This window comes from Metopolophium dirhodum, chromosome 1 (genome assembly GCF_019925205.1).
Source record: "Metopolophium dirhodum isolate CAU chromosome 1, ASM1992520v1, whole genome shotgun sequence".
NCBI classification, from domain to species: Eukaryota; Metazoa; Arthropoda; class Insecta; order Hemiptera; family Aphididae; genus Metopolophium; species Metopolophium dirhodum.
In genome coordinates, this window is record NC_083560.1 from 108,497,564 (window position 1) to 108,518,905 (window position 21,342).

At 29.7% G+C, this 21,342-nt stretch overlaps 1 protein-coding gene across 2 annotated transcripts in view; it reads left to right on the forward strand.

Annotated features, from left to right (window-relative positions):
* Positions 1 to 21,342, forward strand: part of LOC132933529 (cytokine receptor-like) — a 56,667-nt gene that overhangs the window by 9,222 nt on the left and 26,103 nt on the right. For both annotated transcript variants that reach the window (XM_060999808.1, XM_060999807.1), the window contains exon 2: positions 20,312 to 20,503. In XM_060999808.1, the coding sequence (XP_060855791.1) occupies positions 20,362 to 20,503 (142 nt within the window). In that variant the 5' untranslated portion in view covers positions 20,312 to 20,361. The remainder of the gene's footprint in view (positions 1 to 20,311; positions 20,504 to 21,342) is intronic.

Here is a 21,342-nt window from a genome sequence, read left to right on the forward strand (position 1 = left end):
CCTGTAATCAGGCACGGATCTAGAAATGAAAATAGTGAAGGCCTAGACGATCAAATTTAGAGTACATAAAAGCATAGGCATTAAGCTTTTATAGCGAATAAAATATGCAGCATGCATGCTTATTAAATAATAATAATAATTAACAAACTTTAATAGCAAAATTACCTTTTATTGCATACCTATACGTATGAAGTATAAAGCTGAAGAGTTAGTTTGTTTGAACGCGCTAACCTCAGAACTACTGGTTCGAATTGAAAAATTATTTTTGTGCTGGATAGTCCATTTATCGGGGAAGGCTGTAGGCTATAATAGTCGGTGGCCGGTGAAGTGGTTGGGACGTGGACTTTTGAGCGTCTGGCGCTAAATCGCATGCATCGATAAATTAATATAATATTAAAACGACACGAATGCCGGGGTGTGCCGTCTACAATGGTTGATAATAATAATATATATTTTATGTAATATTCGTGACTCGGCCCCACCCTCCGGGAGTCTCTCCGTTCGCGGCCGCGGTGGTGCATATTTTTTTATAATTTAATATCATAAATAATTATTATATTATTATTATTATTATTATGTACCTTCGTCGCGGCCGTCGCCGTCGGTCAAATCGTCGTAGCCCGTTGCGGCGGTGGGTTGTCGGGATGCGCTCACCGGGTGGGTTGCTATATACTTACCGCCGAGCGGGTGGGCGGGCGGACGGGCACCGCTCGTTCGCGCGCGCGACTGTGTGTGTGTGTGTGTGTGTGTGTGTGTGTGTGTGTGTGTGTGCGTGTGTGCGTGTGTGTTGTTTGACTTTGCGCGATATCGATTCCGCGCGCGCCGTATACCCGTTTGTCCGCGTTATTATTATATAATATTATTACCTATTTGTATATTATATTATGTATATCGCGGTACCGCCCTGCACCGTAACAACATTATTACTATCGATATTATTATCATAATTGCTAATAGGATGTTGTTGTGGTGCCGGAGGAGGAGGAGGAGGAGGAGGAGGAGGAGTATGAGTATGCTCTTCGGATACAGTGATAAAGCGTGCGAAACTAACCATCGGTTTTTGGTATATCGCGTATTTTCCCAACGATTTATAAGCTGTCGATGTATATTAAATTACGATGTGTACGTATGTCCTATATATATAGTGTACCTACTCAATAAAGTTGGGTATTGATATAATAATATTGCGATGATCGATAGTTGTCGTCGATATAATAATATAGTATAGATAACATTTCCCAGCAAATAAAACGTAGTCGAGTCCTATAATATACGTTGACATGTCTTGCATGTTACGCGAGTTTTAAAATTAATGCATGATTGTGTTGGTAGGTTATTAATAATATGTACGAGGTAGGTACTTATAACCTTTTTTTCGTGAGTTATCGCGAATGTTTGCCTTTAGAACACACCTACACCTTTATACTAATACATAGTATTGCATATTTGATGAAACAATGTGTAAGAATTAATTGTGATAAATAACGAAGCTTATTATTATTACCAGATGGAAAAATCGCGTAGTATGAAAAGTACTTATTAACATTGAAAGTGCCCGCGAGTTTTTTTAAATCGGCGTGAACGCAAAATTGAGAATAGACTAAAAAAAAGCTAGGAAAGTAAAAACGGTCAATATTACCTATAAAACTATTCTACAGCTCGTCGTTATCAATCATGGCGATATATTGTATTATTGTTTTACCACCAACGTTTTTATTTTTATTTAATAGAATTTTTTTTTCGCGGTCAGGTGTGTTAGTTGCGGTTTCGCCATCGTGACGAACATTATAATTGACTATATTATTCTATTTAATAATATCATAATGACAATACGCTAAATAGTGAAACAAAGTGCGCATTATATCACTTGTAAATTACCTACGTACCTACCTACATTTTTACGCCGCCGTCGTCTCAATTCCTGGTTGTAGGATACCAACCGTATATAGACATTTCACTGACCATAGGTTCAGTGATGGTTGGCCTGTTACTCGAGACAAACGACGAAACTCAGATTACGATTGTTTCCCTATAATTATTAGAGCTCAATGTATTATTTAAATATGACCGATATAAATCCAACAACGAGTGCGACTTGGCTGATCCGATTAGCTGTGTTTAATTTGAATCTGTTGTTAATACTTTGAGGTGGATATATTATTTAACAGGGTATTAGAGTGTGCCAAAAGTGACAGCGGCATCCAAGTGTTTAGGTCCAGGCCAGTATATTTTATATTATTTATCATTAAAGTTGTTTTGTTTTTGGATAGGTATGGTAGTAGTGCCAGATGTCAGTACCGTAAAATCAAAACTAACTTTTCACCGACTATCACATTTATAGTATAGCTATATACTTAGTATCTACTATTATATTGATGACTTTATTTTTATTAATGCGGACGGTGAAAATGTCACTTATTGTTCCCCGAGGGTTGTGCACGAATTCCTAATCCGACATTTTTGAAATAAACCTAGGACAATTAATTTTTGCCTTTTGCGGGCTATTTTATTATGTTGTATCACAAAACCGTGTGTGATATACCGTCGCCCATTGTATGCCTATTTTTGATATATTGGAAAGTGGCGGGTTTGTAGACACGCCGACCAGGAGTATAATATGCGCAAGGTTGTCTCGGTTTCGAAATACGGCCATTGTGTTGGAAGTCACTAAAAAGACAGCTTTTGTGATTGAAATCTTTATACGTTCGGGTTCTGGCCACCCGGGGGGTCTCGCGTGTAGGTCGTCAAATCCCGTAGGGACGACTCTATTATACGCCTTTTCGGTAAGTAAGTATCCTGCGTAGAGGATTCAATGATATATATGCGATCTAAATATTTTATATAATATATATATCCATGGATTGTAAATGTATACGAAATGTTAGTGCGTTGTGGTATGTGTATCAAAGAATAATAGGAATATGTATATAAGCTAGCAGTATATTATTATATATTAGCGATGGAAAAACGAAAACGATTTATATTATATTATATTATTCTATAGTGTTTATATGACTATTTGATTGTATCTTATCCACGTGTACGATGTTATACGGAATTTTAAGTACTTGGGTAACTTGATGCTAAGTTTATTATTGCACCAGTCCGCAGTCACGCTGCAGGGAACGACCAGGGCTTAAGTTCGACTGTGCTGCATGCCGCTGCGGTAGGATTAACTACCCTCGTGTACCTAATTATTATATTATTATTATATATATGCTCCACGGGAAAGACCTGTCAGCCCCGGATGTCCGTGGACCGCCGCTGGTGTCCGATATCGATATGCATGCGGAAATCCGTTTGCGTATACCCTCGACATGGCTTTGGTGCGGACGTATAATAATACCCCCCCTATATATTGGCAGATGGCAGAAAACAAATTCTATAACCACACTGTTCGTAAAATGTTGCGTATGTGTGTACACTGTATAGGCATATATATATAATATAATAATATAATATATCATTTTTTCATTTGTAAAAGGTAATTTATATTTAGGTACCCGCGGGACAACAGTGTATAATATAAAATATGTAACGTCCTATAAAAATGTTACATCGATCCTTACAATCGAACACATCCTCGCACGTGCATTTCGGCATTTGTATCATTATTTATTTTTCCTTGAAACTTTATCTTGCTGTAGTATAATAGAGACTCGCGACGGGGAACCCGCGCCATTAGAATCCCCGAATCTGAGTAGGATCGAATTACGCACGTATTTTTGAGAGTGTGTCGAGGTGTAGACTCGTGTTATAACGTTTGAACGTCTCGACAAGGGATCATTTTCGTCTGACCGACTCGACAACGCTGAGTCGATGACGGCCGTCTTGGCGTCTTGTACATAACGTAAAATTGTATATTTTTGTACAGTGTGTCATTTGCGCGCGTAAAATTATTTTACATTTATGTAGTGAAAAACTGTTTTACCGGAAAAAATAGGTAAGCTTGGATTTACACCATTATACAATCTACACTGAGGTAATATATCAACATTACGTAGAAAAAATAATTTTTGTCAGTAGCTTAGCAAATTAAAAAAAAATGTCATCTATTTGATCTTTTTTAATTTTAATAATTATCTAATTAATAAAAAAAGATGTCTCGTGTAAGTTATAGTCTTTTATTATACCGAATAGCCAAAAAATAGGAAATAATAAAGTCGTTCAATTACGGGCAGATTGAAATACCATCAAAGCCGTTCAATCTATAGTTAAAATTTGTTACTGATTGAAATTAGACAATCAACTTATAAAAATACCTCATATAGAGCAAGTTGTGCAATTACAATTGAGAAACGTATGTAAACAATTTATGACAGCTGTGAGTTTAGTAGGAAAATCATTGAAAAAAGATAAAGTAGGTATCCTCGTAGTGCACCTCGTCCTAGACTCTATAAGTCACTGTAATGTATGTGTTAAATAAATTTGAATTTAATGTCAAATCATTGCAAACGAAAAACGATTCTGAGCGAAGACTGTCGGTCAGCCTATTTTACTTTAATAATTATTACTAAGTATTTATATTTTATGATGCATTTATATTGTTATCATATTAATACGGCTATATGTTAATTTTCAAGGAAAACCTTAAATTTATTGTAATAGTATACATTTTTATCATAAAAATTATATTTTTATTTATTGTTATTAACTTTTGAGTCAATACCGACTTACTGTATAACGGCCTTGAATAGGATCGTTGTAGGTATCAATAAGCAATAACTTAAAATTAATCTAAAAGTTTTTGAAATGCCATTTTACATATAAAATAATAGGTATATATTAAATAGTAGGTAAACGTAAAAGTGTAAAAGTCACCGTGAATAATATTTTTGAATTACAATAAAATAAATAAAAATTCGTAAAAATATCTAATTTCATTGAAATTTGAAATTCAAATATCTACACAAAAATTGTGTTTACATATATATATTTTTAATGTGATAAAATAATTATGTAACTGTCATGTCATGTCTGCCATGTCGTTATAGGTAAGGTTATTAATAGTATTAGGTCCCAACTAATATTGTTTTTTTTTATATATATACTGCACATATATAGTTTGCTTTACAACAGTTGACATTAGCAGTTTACATATTTATGTCATAGTATTATTCGTGATCTACACGTTTAACCAAAGTGCAGTACAAATGACATAATTTTAACCATCTTCGATCACTATGTTTTTTTTTACAAAAAAATGAAATTTAATTGAAATATTTATTGTAATTATAACAAATAAAATAAATGTTGAGGTATTATATGATTTGCATAAAACAATTTTAATTAAAGTTAATTTGTTTTTTTTTTCTTAAAGATTTCACTAATTGTATGAATCATTTTAATAACTATAAATTAGGCGCTAAGGTAGAGGATAGACATTCCAAGCGGCAGCATGTATAATTAGCTAACAACCCCCCCTCCTAAAAAAAATAGAACTATGAATCCCAGCCAATTTATGTATTATATATTTTTTTTCTGGGAGAGGAGAGTACTCAGGATTGCAGTTTCTCTTTGATTTCAATTTTATAGTGCACATTATTTTGAACAGAGTAGGTATCATTCAATTATAATAATATATTTCAAATTGTATAAAAAAACTGCGTAACCAACAGGCTTAACCTCGCATGACCATAGTCACACCAATCTAGGCAAAAAAAGGACCGAAATAAAATCTCCGGATAGAAAGCCCCTTACCAACAAACTCTAAATATTCAATAATTATACTCTAACTAATATATTATTTATTATTTATTTTAATTGTCGACATTTAACAAAATTTAAAACAAGGTTCCACGTACTTAGTTAGTTCTGTAACCTAAATATCTTTTACAATGACCCACTGTAACTTACTGTACAGCATTCTGTAATTTAAATAAATGGGTATTAATGCTTATAAAATAAAAAAAAAACCACATGATTTTCTATGGGTAAAGTGTATAACAAAGGTGATACGAAAGGTTTTGGATACACTATTAATTTATGGTTTATAGTATTATGTAAATACAAACACTAATAGAATTTATCTAATCGATGATACATTTTTTCTGCGGTTTTTTTTTCTGAATACCTATTATAATTGATCAAGATTTCCTTTATGATAAACGATAATCTCGGATAAAGGTATAAACGTGGTCGATACGCGCCCCCTGTTATTGTATTTTCCATTATATCGATAATAATAATAATATTAGGTATATTGTTATGTTCATCATCGTCATACTGGTCGTAAATATTCAAATGGTATTTTATGTGACCACGTCTTTTAAATATCCATGGCATCGACGATGGCTATGATATCTAACTAATCTTAGTCCGCGATGATGGTATTTGGTTGCAATTTGGTAATTTAATTAACAATGGTAATTATACTAATTAATCACATGCTGTAAATATTCAATAGTAATCGTAATGAAAACAATAATGTACAAAATAATCAAAAAATGTACAACAATAGAAGTAGGTAAATACAAGAACAATAAAAAAAAAAAAAATTGGTTGTCCCAGGGTTTATAATAAATATATAGCCACACGGTAATAATAATCGATAAAACGAATGTTTATGAAAAATACCTCTTTCTTCCTCAAGGGTTATAAACGGTTTTTGTTGTGGTTATTGTTATTATATATTACCTTGTCGATTCAACGTTATTTTACACCCCTTCAATATTTAAAGAAAAAAAACCCTATCCATTATACTATTATCTCTGATATTATATGCGTGTTTTATATGGGCTTTACTTTGCTCATTTTTATCGGTGCGTACAAAAAATATTATCAAAGAATGATTTTTTGCTTTGTCCGATTTAGGTAAGAGAATAAATTATTACATAACTGTCAACAGAAAACCAAATATATTTTACATGTTTATTCTTATTACATTCGACCTATTAAAATAAATTTAGGAAACGGCCCCTCATAATGCCCCCGTGTACGTTATCATGCGTTTTGAATGGTCTTGATGATTGCAAATAATTTGAATAAAACCATTTCATTTTACGGTGGTTTTACTTTAGGTTTACTCATAATAATTTAAAGAAAATTCCCTTGCACTCTACCCGCGTTATACTTTAAACAGTTGTAATACGGAATCTTCGGAATTTAGATAACCATCTAATGATGTACTTTTGCTTTTTGAGAATTTGTTTATTTTATTATCCCGCGTAATTAATGCGAATTCCTTTCAATACTCTAAAATTAAAACATTTCACTTTTAATTTCTGCGCTTACTAGAACTGTGCGCTATAAACTCGGGTTTCGGTATCTCGATTAATCGGAATATTGCATTGTTCCATTTGGTTGTATTTAATATATTTATATTTAATTTTGTTAAATCTTATATAGGTACATTGGTGTCAGTTCCGCTTAACAATTATGAAGTTTATGTCCGCTAATGAAATTACATAATAATCAATTACATCAACGCTTGATAATAATATATTGCGATTTGCGGTTTTATTTTACTTTTACGCGAAGCTTTGGTAAATAATCGAATGGCGTTGGAAACTTTTATTATTTGATGAGCACATCGTTTTGTCATATTAAAATATATGTACCGACTACTGATATATTATTATGTTATAATACTCGAGTATACTATGATATCAGTTGAATCCTGGTCGCAATCCTGTTTCTTATATACCCAATTTACCTTTTATATTATATTATATAAATAAACGGTTCGATTACGAATGATTGATCATCTGCAATACTTTTCAATGTTTATATTATACCTGTTATAATATTCATTAATCATAACGATATCTATCAACTATATATGGTTTTTTTGTTTAATTGGACCAGAGGTAACGACAAAAAAATATGCAACTTCAATATAAATTAATTTTTTTTTTAACGAAGCTTATGATATTTTTTAATCTCTCAACAATAATTACAACAATAACGATTGCATTTATTTTCAATTGTACTTTGAACTTACTTCGGTGTTATTTTTGAAACTATTTTCGTTAGTGCATTACTCATTAATAATGTTACATATTATCATTGTTAAATATTAATACTATAATGTAGTATGTATAAAATCTGCCGTTGCATGTGCCACTAGCGTGATAAGAAAATATCTGATCATTTTCATAACCAAGATACGGTTCACAATAAGTACACAATTACTTATACATTCTATTATGTAACATAATGTAACATATCAGATTTCAGTGGTTTATGTCGTGTATAATATTGATTTTAGTGACTTATATAAGAACAGCAGTGGCATGTAAATAATAGGTAAACAGTAGGTTATATTAGATATTTTCGATCCGGCCATGCGGGAACGTGGAAATTAAAGAAAATCAGTGTACCTTCATAATATGCGAACTCCGTTGCAAGTGAAAAATAATTACAATAGGTGCTTATTTTCCCTACGTATTATATGAATTGAAATATTTTTCATAACATTATAATAAAATATATTATACCCTTTCAAAAAAAATAAAAATAAATTCTGTTAATCTCTTCCATTGAACAACATTTTATACGGAAATCATTACATCCGTGACACATTTCATATTATGTTTCATGTTTCATTGAGTACGCGTCTTTTATTATATTTCGCCGTTCGTTCCGTAGTCGGTCGCAATGCGATTTTATTTTTCAGTCGAAACACAAATTTTATGCAGTGTTGTAGGTTTTTGTACACCGCAATAATGATGTAATACACGGAACACAATTCCCCCACCCCTACATTGCAGCATGTATAGTATAACAATAATTATAATTATCGACCGTCAAATATGATAATTCGGAGTGAGCACTGAGGAGCGGCAGTAGTATTATAATTCGTAATGCTCGTCCCATACTGTATTGATATCATGGTAATAATGATAATAATAATTATTGATAAGTTTTATTCTATTTTAAATTTTGCCGTACTCAATTATACTGAGCGGCAAATCGTCTCGACGAATCGGCAACACCGCATTACTTATACCATACGAACACAGTAGCCGGGTATAACAACTGCGACACACTATAATATAATATTTTACGAGCGGCCTCCCCAGCGGAATGTCGATCTTGGTAGCTGTTGGTAATCTCAGCGCTACCGTCTACAACAGCACGACGATCGTTGCACCTGCTGCCTTTGACCATGTCTTTACCTTTTATTGCTATTTTTTTTTTTTTTTTTTTTTAGTGCATCGCCTTATTATTACTCTTCAATTTCGTTTCGTTTTTATATTTCACGGTTGCACACAAACTACTTGTTAACGTAGATATTATCGGTAGCCAATACCAGATATTATTTGGGTACATGCGTTACCTACCATATTGGCATATTTTATATTTTTATTTAACGGTATAATATTACGATTAAAATAATTGTTTCTTTTAAATACTAAAATACGTGCAGTATTTGTCTCCAAAAATTGTATCGGTCGATAAAACAAATAATAATAATGGTCATTCCGAAAGCGGTTAATTTATGCCGACGTTTGTTTTTTTTTTTTTGTTTGATATTGCCCCGTTTGCAGTCGCCATCGAGTATTTTCGCATTACACCGATAAATATATATATATTTTTTTTACCGCTCTTTGCGTCGAAATTGCATTTATTGTTACAACGGTATTATTTTACTATTCGTCAATAATGCATAATATAATAATATTGAGCACAACCCATTGTTTGCTCCCATATAAATGTATAGGTATACCTTATAATAACAACAATAGTTGATGATGGTCAGTTATAATATTATATTTGTAATATAATTATTAAGCTAGATGGTTTTTTTTTTTCCGTCATGGTGGATGGTGGGGCGCTGTACATACATTGTATACATTTTGCGTACATATATATATGTATATATATATATATATATATATATATATATATATATATAATTATATATAATATATATATTATTAATAATAATTTTAGAATACACGGTTACATGGTAATAGGGGTGGCGGCGGCGGCGGCGGCGTGGCGTCGACTCAGTAGGGGGTGGTTGTATCCCGTTGTTGGTGTTGGCTGTAAATACAAATTATATATATAATATATATATACGCGGTTGCGAGGGCGGGAATATGCTTGCAGCGGTAGTAGCATCGGTGCAGGATTCAACCTTGCTAATGCAGCTCCCGGTGTGACCTACATAAATCAACCCCCGCGACCGGCCTTTGCTTTCGTCACTTGTTGCCTTTGTAAAGACTACCGTTCCCAATATGCAGCGGGCACCGGTGGCGTCGAGGGCAATTACGGATGATGCAATTATTAATTTTAGTGTTCAGCCCATAATGGTAATAATAATAATACTATTATAATAACAATAAGCCTAGCAACTATAATAATATTTATTTGATACAACTTTGTTCTTATTTTTTACGTACACATTTCGTATTTGGAAAAAAGTAATGTATAATATTACAATCTGAAACTCAATAACAACCTCTCGATGATGTCATTAATGTAACAAATTGATAATATAGTACATTCTCGATATATGATACGCTAGGTATTGGTAACTTCGATGTGTATTGTAATAATATTTTATTGCTTGCAGTTTCTTAACATAATAACGTCAAAAAATGTTTATCTCTGGAAATGCTTATCACCATAATACTCCAGGGATATATTTTTTCAAAAAAAAAAAAAATGTTTGCCTAAAACAGTTGTATTGTTTCTTTTGTTATATTCTGTGCTTATTTATAAAATAACTTATTATAAAATACTGTAAACCTAGAACTTTCTGTGTATTCCGTGTATTTGTCTATATTTTATCCTCGTGTAGTTACACAGTCGTGTTATCAAAAAAATCCCGCTATTCCATGCATAAAAAAATATTATGTTCTTTATTCTATCGTGAAGCAGCTTTTATTAAATTGAAATGGAATTCTACTTTTTTATATTATAAGTAAACATTATTCAATTTTTTTATGTTTTCTATATGTTCAGCACGGGCCTTTTTTTTTCCCGACTAGCCCGAAAGAAACTTAAAAAATGTCACCACCCAGGCCAGAGCCGTAATATTTGTTTTTAAGTCCAACCCGACCGGGCCCGTTCGTAATTTACATTAAATAATCTATATTCCATATAATATTGACAATGACTACGATCAATGAGCAAGTTAGTGTATAGTGGTGAAAAAATATTTTTTTCCTATATTCCTAGAATTACTTTAGTGTTACTTAAGTTAGGTATTTTTGTTTTTGACCGACCTGGTTCAAAGAAAAATACTACGATCCCACTTATTCTCTACCATAACCAACCCTCAGTATTTATATTATGGCACAGTCCGATCCAAGCCCATCTTGGGCCGGGTCGGGCTTTCCCGGCCTGTGCTCATCTCTAACATATTGAATTATTATTGTGTTCACGATTTATCAACTTTTAATATAACGCTAAAATAATATTATAGTATCTATATGCAGCCATCATACAACAATATTCAAGAATGCACACGACAAATTGGTGTTAACATTTGATGCAAAAAGAGTTTTTTTAGTCCTTAGAAAGTACAATAAACCATTCATTACGTTTGCACGTTAGATATTTTAAATCTGTTTATATTATACTCAAATGTGTTAGGGTTGTTTAATATTTAAAGAAATTTAACAGGATAAAGATACTGCACCGGGTGTTTAAACTCGAAGTCAAGCGAGTCTTACGCTCACCCAAAACCAGGCCGACGGATAGTGTGGTGTTTAATTTTCGTAAAAACTTAAAAGTAACATTTCCACTGTTTTTTTTTAGTTTTTCTTTACGCTTAGATTAAGTAGTAATTACTGCGAAAATCGTACAATAACCTCTTCAAAGTGACAACATAAAGTTTTCGAATTCTTATATTATACAATTGCTGTGCATGACACTTTAGACCTATTTTACTAAAAAAATAATTTATTCACATCACTTCCAATTTACTACATTGACAATTCATATTACAATTATTTATATTACTACTAATAGGGAATTACCTACTGATAATTTATAATTCGTCATATTGTTAAATGTTGTACCAACTCATTACAATAGTAAGTTGTATTTCAAATTTTAGAATGGAAAATACCTTGTAATAAGAAAAGAGATGTGTACAGTTGGGGATTAATATTTTTTGGGACTTTTATTTTATGTTTACAGTGAGGCCTTTAGCACCGTCTGATAGATCACCTCTCGAATCTGCATATTTTAAAGTATCGCAAGCATACATTTCCATGACACACACATTATAATATAAATATATTTTATTCCCTTATATACACTACTTACTACGATCATATTTGTTATAACTTTTCAAAGAAATCCAAAACAATAATAATTGCCTATAACCTTTATTTGTATATATAATAGTGATTACCTACTAACTAGATTCCACGTTAAACAAACAGGCGTTCGGTGGCTCCGCCCACCACGCAAGGCATTCAAGCATAGTATATTTTGTTCGGCGCACTATTTCAGAACAGCTGATATACCTCGTGCGTTTACCGCGTTTTTCTTATTTATTATTCATTGATAGTACTAATATAGACTATAATATTTAGCTATAGATCCATGTTCAGAAAATATTAATTTTATATACCTAATTATTATTTTCTGTTATTAGATAACTGTGTAGAAACTAGAAAGTAAGTTTATAGGTACCTACATAGCAATAACTTATGTATAATGTTTGATAAATGTTCGGAATATAATGAGACATGAGTGTGTTCTTTATAAACTATTTGAAAACATTTAAGCGGTATCCTATAAAAATATAAAAGAAATATATTTAAAAAATAAAAAATAATTACTTAAGCCTGTTTCCTATACTATATTATAATATTATTTTTACTATACAATTTACTGTAAATCAGAGGTTTATAGTTTCTTCAAAACGTCTAAATTGTAACATCTAAAACTTAGACGCTATATTATTATATTATGTAATAAATATAATTTTATATATGTAGTGTCATTTTCGTCAACGTTTTATATCGTTTGAATTTATTTAACTTGTAAGTACGGTAACTTTAGTTTACCTACAGTGCCCTATTGGTGGCAACAAAATAATATATTATAATGAATATGTCCAAAATTCAAGTCCGCTGAAAACAAAACAAAAGCCTCAAACAAATTAAAAATTGACCGTTGTAAGCATATCTGCATTATGGAGTACCCTATAAAAACAAACATATGCAAGTAATAAATATGCATAATTTGCACACTTTTGAAATTTGAAACCCAGGTATTTAATACCATCATAAAACATTTCTATTCAGTGAGTCAGATTTAATATTGAATGTTCACTAAGAAAATATGCGTTTATCAACATCGTCGTCTGGGGAACCTTATAATATTATGATTACTGTAGTAAAATGTACCTATAAACTACAGTTCATGACTAACGTTAAAACACATATTTCTTTATTGTGTATTCATATTATTATTTTATGTAAATTATAAAATTTTCAAAATTTGACATATATTTTCTAGATGGACATTTTGGCGTTCTAATAATTTTGGTTCATTACGTATTTTCTTAAACATCATAGGCGTAATTCAAAATTTATACGCACGCTTTTGGAGGGGGGGGGGCTAGCTGTTTCCGATCTTTCTGAACTATTTTATGCATTTGTGATATCGTTAATCGTTTAAATATTATATTTGTATTAATAGAAATCAAATACCTACTTTAAAATTAATATTTAATAATATATTTATATACATTTAAATTAATTTGTAAGATATAAAGTCGCTACCAATTCACCAGTTATACAAGAGACTTTTGCTAAGTTAGTAAATTAATTTACGATTTTGATTAAAATAACGTAAATAAACTAACCTTGCTATGGCGCCCAAAGTCTGCTTCATTGGGTTTTCTGATTTCAGTCAAAAGTAGTATTTAACTTAATTACTATCAAAAAACAACTTAAACGGTTGCATATAGAAAATCTAAAAACTACGTTTCTCAATTAAAATCATGTGTATAAGGTATAATTTTAACATAAACAAAAATTTAAAACATCAAAAACGCTTTTACATTTGAATCTATATTACAGGTTGTTTAATTTAAGTTCAGTATTATAATATGCTTCAATAAAAATAATGAATGGTGTATATTTGTGTTTGTTCTCGTTAATGACTTTTCTAATTAGTATTTTTGAAATATTATTTGGGACAATTATTCCTGTACACTGTATACTATAAATGATTTATGTTATACTGGATGATTCTTTTAACAGTAAACACTCATTATTATTTCAAAGAATATTAACGTTTTTAAAATATATTTTTTTTTATATATACCTATATAATTTATATTAATTATACAAAACCACATTTTTGAAACCACAAATATTTTCCTTTTTTTTTTTTTATCATAATCAAGCATTTAAAGTTAGGATGATCAGTTGATCAACATTTTTGGTGGTCACTGTGACACTGGACACTTCACTCGTCTAAACTTTAGTTATAAGTACAAATCAATTCTTTCAAAATTTGATTTTTATATACTATACTAATATAGGTATTTGCTTTGGTATATGGAATTAAAAATATATATCATCATTCGAAGAAGTTAAAAACGATAACGTTAAAAAAAATGGGACTATACCTGTATATTATTTTCACGTTTTTGAATAGTATGTATCTAAAATTTCCAAACTATATAAATTATAAATATTTTAAAAGATGAATAATAATATTATTAAGTACTAAAATAATTTAGTATTTAAAGTATTGTAGGTATAAGTTTTAAAGTTTATATTGCAGATGGTAATATATTAGTACGTTGGTAGTTAATCACAATGAGACCACACATTGTATTAGCAGGTATTGTTTTATTGCATTTTAAAAAATTAAATAAATGTTTACATGATTAGGTAAAGATATTGGGTACCTAGTTATATAATTTTTAATTTTTATTATGCTTATCAAATGCTTATTTTGGTATAAAAATATGGTTTTTAATAAAAACGTAAATAATAAAGTGTATAATAGGTGTAGGTAGTGAAGTAGACATAAAGTTTATTTTATTAACATTTTCCCTGATAAATAGTGTTGGTACTGTGTACTACAATTCACAAAGTAATTTTTATGTTATTTTCTTCACATATTTCAATTATTTTCATGCCGTTTACCTCTTTATTCGTAGAAACTGTTTGAACAAATTAAGTACCATGCACATATTTACAAAAATATTAAGCTGGGTATGGTACAGAGACTAAGGTTTTGGCACTTGTCGTACTAAGTTCTTTTACCCGCACAATAATGGCATAGGTAATGTATTATTACTTTTATTTGTCGTACATTTAAATCTAATGTGCTTATACGATTTAATAAAAATAATTTATGAATAATATTTTCCATTAGGTTGTTTTTATTAGGTTGAATTGTATTATAATAATTATTCTTTGTATTAAAAATCCAAGTCATGATATTTTTTGTGAGAACTGTAAAAGCAATTATGTGACCCAATTAAAACTCAAATCACTTATGCTTACATACAATTATTTTCATAATAGAGTTTAAAGGGTTACCTATTGAATTTTGATTGTACATTTTATTGAATTTTAGATTCTTAAAACAAAATTGCATTTTTATAAATTCTAATTAAAAACATCCTCATTTGTAAAAAATTAACTTTTAAATTATTCAAACTTGCCTGTATAAATATTATTTCAGAACGAGAAATATTCGTATTGGTTCTACAGTTGTGTATTGTGTATTATTTTTATTTTTCACGTTTTTGAGCAGAAAATGTAATTTATTGTTTAACATTGAATGTGATTTATAGTTAATAGATACATTTAATAATCCAAAAAAATTATAAGCTATAATAAAAAATTGCGGAAAATCGGGAATATCCACGAAACAAACATTTTCAAGAAAATAATTTATAGATATTTGAAATGTCACAAATTGTTAGTATATATTATTAGCATTTCTTAATTATTATGGTAGGTACTATCTAAAATAAATAGTTTGACACATTTAACTTTTATAAGCTTGATTAGATTTGATGTTCACAATTCAAAGTAACATTTTTCCTTTGACGATTTTTGTTATATAGTCTACTAGAAACTATAAACATTAAATTATTACTCGTATATAGTATATACTATATAGATATTATCATTTTCAAAATATTTCAATATCATTTTAAGGTATTTATACCATGAACCTATTCACACCGTTCTATACTATACGTCGGTATACTGACTTAAAAGCATTGTTCGAGACTTGAGCACTAAAATATATATATATGCCTTAAAAGTATGTAAAATATGCGCTATAATATGCCTCAAAAAAATGTAAAATATTTGCTATACTATACTTTATAAGTATAATTTAAATATTCAAATAATAAATGCATTACAATTTTTAAACATAATTCTGTGCAAAAAATACCTTTGTTATTTTATTGACTTAGATATGTTTTTATTAAAAGAAGATTTTTACTTGAAATCTTATGGGGCTATTGTTTTCTTAATGTTTTTTTCTTGTTGACGTTTAATTTTTATGTTTTTCTATCTTTAGATATTGTCTTACTTTATTTTTCGAAGTTTGGTCAAAAACTGTAATGTAACGTTCCTTTTCTTCGAGCAATTTAAAAATATCGTAAATACATATACATTTTATTTTAAAGAAACGTTTGATGTTCAAAATAGCGAAAATGTATAGGTTTACCTACCACTTACCCTAATAAAAATTTTACTCTAGGTATCTAACACTTTATTGTATATTATATATTATTTATGAAAGTTAAATTATTGTCATACTGTAAAATATTATAGTAGGTATTCTATATAGTATTATGTAATTGATTACCTATTACTAATATAGTGTAGGCACTATACGCAAATACTAGGTAGTACAAGGTTAATAAGAAATAACTAATAAGTCTTTATTAAATGTCATTTCATCACTTATATTAATTCCTACAAATCGTAAATAATATTATATTATGTGTTTTAAGACTAAATAAATAGCGAGTTACATTTTCGGAAAAATAGATACTTGGTACTTTTAATAATTTCCTTGTATAGATATTATTTCTAATAGACCAATTGATGGGGGCACACAAGTATGCTTCTGTGTGTTTATAGTTTTCTAGAAACAGAGAAAAGAACGTTAATGATATTATAATGGTGTTTTCTTATAAGTTCTTCATTCTGTTATATTTCATTCGTTTATAAATACAAATGTTGACTTTGAAATTAAAAAAAATCAAATATTGTTTACCTATATTTAATTTTAAAAACGATTTAATTTAAAAAAGATTTTTAATATTGTATTGTATTGTTTTTTTTATGGGTATTTGTATAGAAAATATCGAAATCAATAAAGCAAATTTAATTTTTTGTGCAATCTGCATCATAGGTACATTTAATAAAGATATTTAAAATAAATATACATTTTACAAACGTAAAAAAGGACTTAGGTACTAAATTATCGAATAATTAAGAAGTAGGTACTCTTAAGAGGATGTCACACCCGCATGTGTTGTCTCCGTCTTACAAATGTACAACATAGAAAAAAACTGCTTAACGCGGGACAACTTATCTTTCTGTGTTTGTAGTGGTGGCTCCAAAATTTCTGAACATATAGGGCGGACAATTATCTAGCAACAGCGTGCCTATATTTTAGATAACATAAATACAATAAAAGTTATTTGCTTCTAAACATTTGATTTTTTTGGTTTTTTAATTTGATTATAAAAAATGATTGGATAGTGCTATTAAAAAAAAAACATGCTGTTGCACAGATAAAGTTCTTCTTTACGTGTTGTGAAAATTTGGTAGTGAAAACCTACGAAAAGGTGAGAGAAAAATAGTCCCGCGCAAAACAATTTTTGGTATGTTGTACATTTGTAAGACGGAGACAACACATGCAGGTGTGACATCCTCTTAACAAATTCAACTACACATCGAAATAATTGACAAGAAAACACATAGTTAAGAATGTTTTTATTTTGTAAATTTCATAATAATTTAGGTTGAGATAATTTATAAATTTACTTTTTTATTTATTTCAATATTTTAAATAACAAATCTGCACTGAGATACGATGAATTAATTTCTGTAAATGTTTGAATACATTTTTGAATAAAAGTTGCATTTTAAGCAATATGTTAATTCGTTAGGTATTTCATGATAACGTTTTTAATTTTGGTCCCGATTTTTATTCATAATAATATAAACCTTATTGGAAACGAAACGAAACAAAAACAAAATTTTATTTTTTATTTGGTTTTTAAAGTGGACATTGAAATCATTAAATTACGTTTGGGTTCAAACACGTTAACTGAGCCTTACGACATAAGGTAATCCATAATCGGAACACTGTAATAATGTACACAACTACCTATACATATTATAGATTATTATATATTACAAGACACGTGACCTCAGGAAAGTATAGTGTACGAATACACGATAACGCGACACAGTTGATAAGACTTCTTTTGTAAGAGCTATTGGCAAAAGAAGATCTCAATACTTGCCGAGTTGTATGAAAAATGTTTTACCAAGCTCGAAAATTAATAGTTATTTGCTTTGTTTTAATATTATAACACTGTTCAGTCAATAAAATGAAATCCACTTATATCAACTAAATAACTCGCTAATAATAAGAACCGGTCGTCCTATTATTATCCACACGGAAAAGGGCAAGAGTGACTTTCATACAGATTAATATAAAATAATAAGAAAATTAATAGAACGCTATGTGTATATTGATGGGCGTACTGCAATTATAGATGCATGCGTCTATATGAAATATGATTAGGTTAGGGAGTATTGCCTTGTAATTTTGAACATGGATTAATTTGTTTGTTTGTAATTGAAAGTGTATCGGTATAACCGACCTTAGCATAATGAATGAAACATTAATCGACTCCGAATGACTAAATCAAATTATATGTTAATATTATTGAAAATCGTACACTTTTTAAACGTACAATATTATGTTTTTACCGGCGCAGCGTTTATAGATTAATGGCCCTATTAACTACTTGATTATTCAATTATTTGTTGCAAGGTTATAACTCATAGCTATTGAAAAAGTCACTATAACTACATATTTTGGCGGAGATGTGATTTAATTGTTCCTAACAAAAAACAATGATCATTTTACGAGTGGTAGCCTGGTAGAACCAAGTAGATATATTATACTCTAAACTGACATGATTAATTTCCGGGTGTATTGTTACGCTTAGTTTACATATTATTATAAATATTTTTTAATTGGGTTGGATTTTTACAGACTCTAGTATAATGTACGTGGTTTAGATTAATTTATTGTCAATACCAAATAAACGTCAAACTATCAGACTTCGAAATCAAAATAAAATACATTACCCGATTTTTGTACAGGACATACACGAACACCATATAGCACCAACATAATATATTGTTACCAAAACTACAATAGTGCCGTTCCCACAAGCTTGTCGCTTTGATTACGTTTTTACAACTATGCCGCTTGTTAGGTTTTTACTACTTCGCGATAAATCCTCTGAGAAAACTTTTAAAAGTCATAATGGCATTCAGCTAGGCGATTCATTAAACATAAATACATGACGAACTTTTTACGACAATGGAGTTTTAACGTCAACGTGACGTGTTGACCCTCCACAAAAAGTCGGACATCCGTTATAAAATATTATAATATACCTACTTATGATATGACCTATGATAATAGGTATTATGGTTGGCAGTATTTTATTATTTCTGTTTTTTAAATTCTATAGCAAGTAATAACATATTACATAACAAATAACAAAAACTAAATCTTAATCCAAAAGTTGGTTAAAATTATTATGTCTGAAAACGTTGGGTAATATTTCAAAGGTACCTAGATAGTTAAAAGACAATTAGTTATTACAGAAATGTGGGAATATAGTTATTAATTAACATAGCTATGAATTAATTTAACAAACCATGCGGAAATTTAACTTGCTTTGTATATTGGTAAATCTAAAAGACTAAATGATTATTTACTCAATAACATTTCTCATTCAACTATTTAACGTATATATATTATATTGTAAATATATATTCATTATACATATATTGTGTTTAGACGCAACTCGGTGGAAGGATGTTTGAAGTAAATGCTTTATGATTAAAATTAAATTGATGGATCTTGTACATTAATATATATATATATACATAAGCATAGTAGACGATTTTAAATAATTATTGAGTGGGTTATTAGCCATTATTAGCTCATTGTTTCATAAATGTATTTAATATAAAATATACTGGAGTTGCCTTTGTATTTTGTAAACATTTCGTTCCGTGTAATTATTGCTCGAATATTATAAAACGTCAAATTTGTTTTTTTTTCTAATACCATTTGTTATTTATTACAGGTTTTATTGAACGCAACAATACGTTACATTATGGTAATGGAGATATAAACATGGGGGAACAACACATAAGAAGTCACCGACACAGTTGGTGGCCACCAAGACCGCCATGGTTAACGCTGATGTCGGTATCACTATTAGTGAATTTGGCGTATACTTCAATAACCTGTGGCCCGGGTTTTAAATCAGCTGGAGGTAAGAATACGAATTGCTTTTAAACACTTGGCCGTTCTCTTAGGTAAAAATTATTCTACAGAATACTATTTGCAATGCATATTTTGTATTACATTTTCTGACAAATTACGATGTCTTCGTCTACTATAACATATTATTGACAATATTCATAGCTATGGGAAGCGCCTACCTAATATTATGGTGGGTGGATTCTCCACAAAAGTCATCAAGCTAGACTTAATTAATAATACTACAGCTTAGTATACAGCAATTGTATAGATTATAAAATATAAATCCATTAAAAAAAAAACAACTGCGCTAGTTATTAAAAATACATGTACGCCATGCGATTTTATAATAATGGAAGCGATTCAGACTTAAAATAAAATAATTATTAATATAATATATTACCTACTGTATGTTATTTTATTTCATTATAATATAATGTATACAGTTATAAACCCTAGCATGAATTTCGGAAGTGAACTTAGTCGGTTGTATTGAAAATATTGAAGTTCACAGCAGTTACAATGTTTAGTTCAACAGCCTTCCCTAAACATAACACAATAAATTCATATCAAAATAAATAATTAATTAATGAAAATCACGACTACAGGTGTATATTGCAAATACAATAGATCGCAGACTCCAACTAGATTTATATTATAATATTGAAACTGATATTTCTTACCTAGTCACCTATATTAATAAAAAAAAAGACAGACTACAGTAATAATCTGAAAAATGGACTAAAAAATATTGAATTTCTAAATATTTCAATTTGGATATAATTTTAGGTTAGGTACCTACTTAAACTTGTATCCAATTTTATATTAGGTATTTATTTCATTATTATCCAC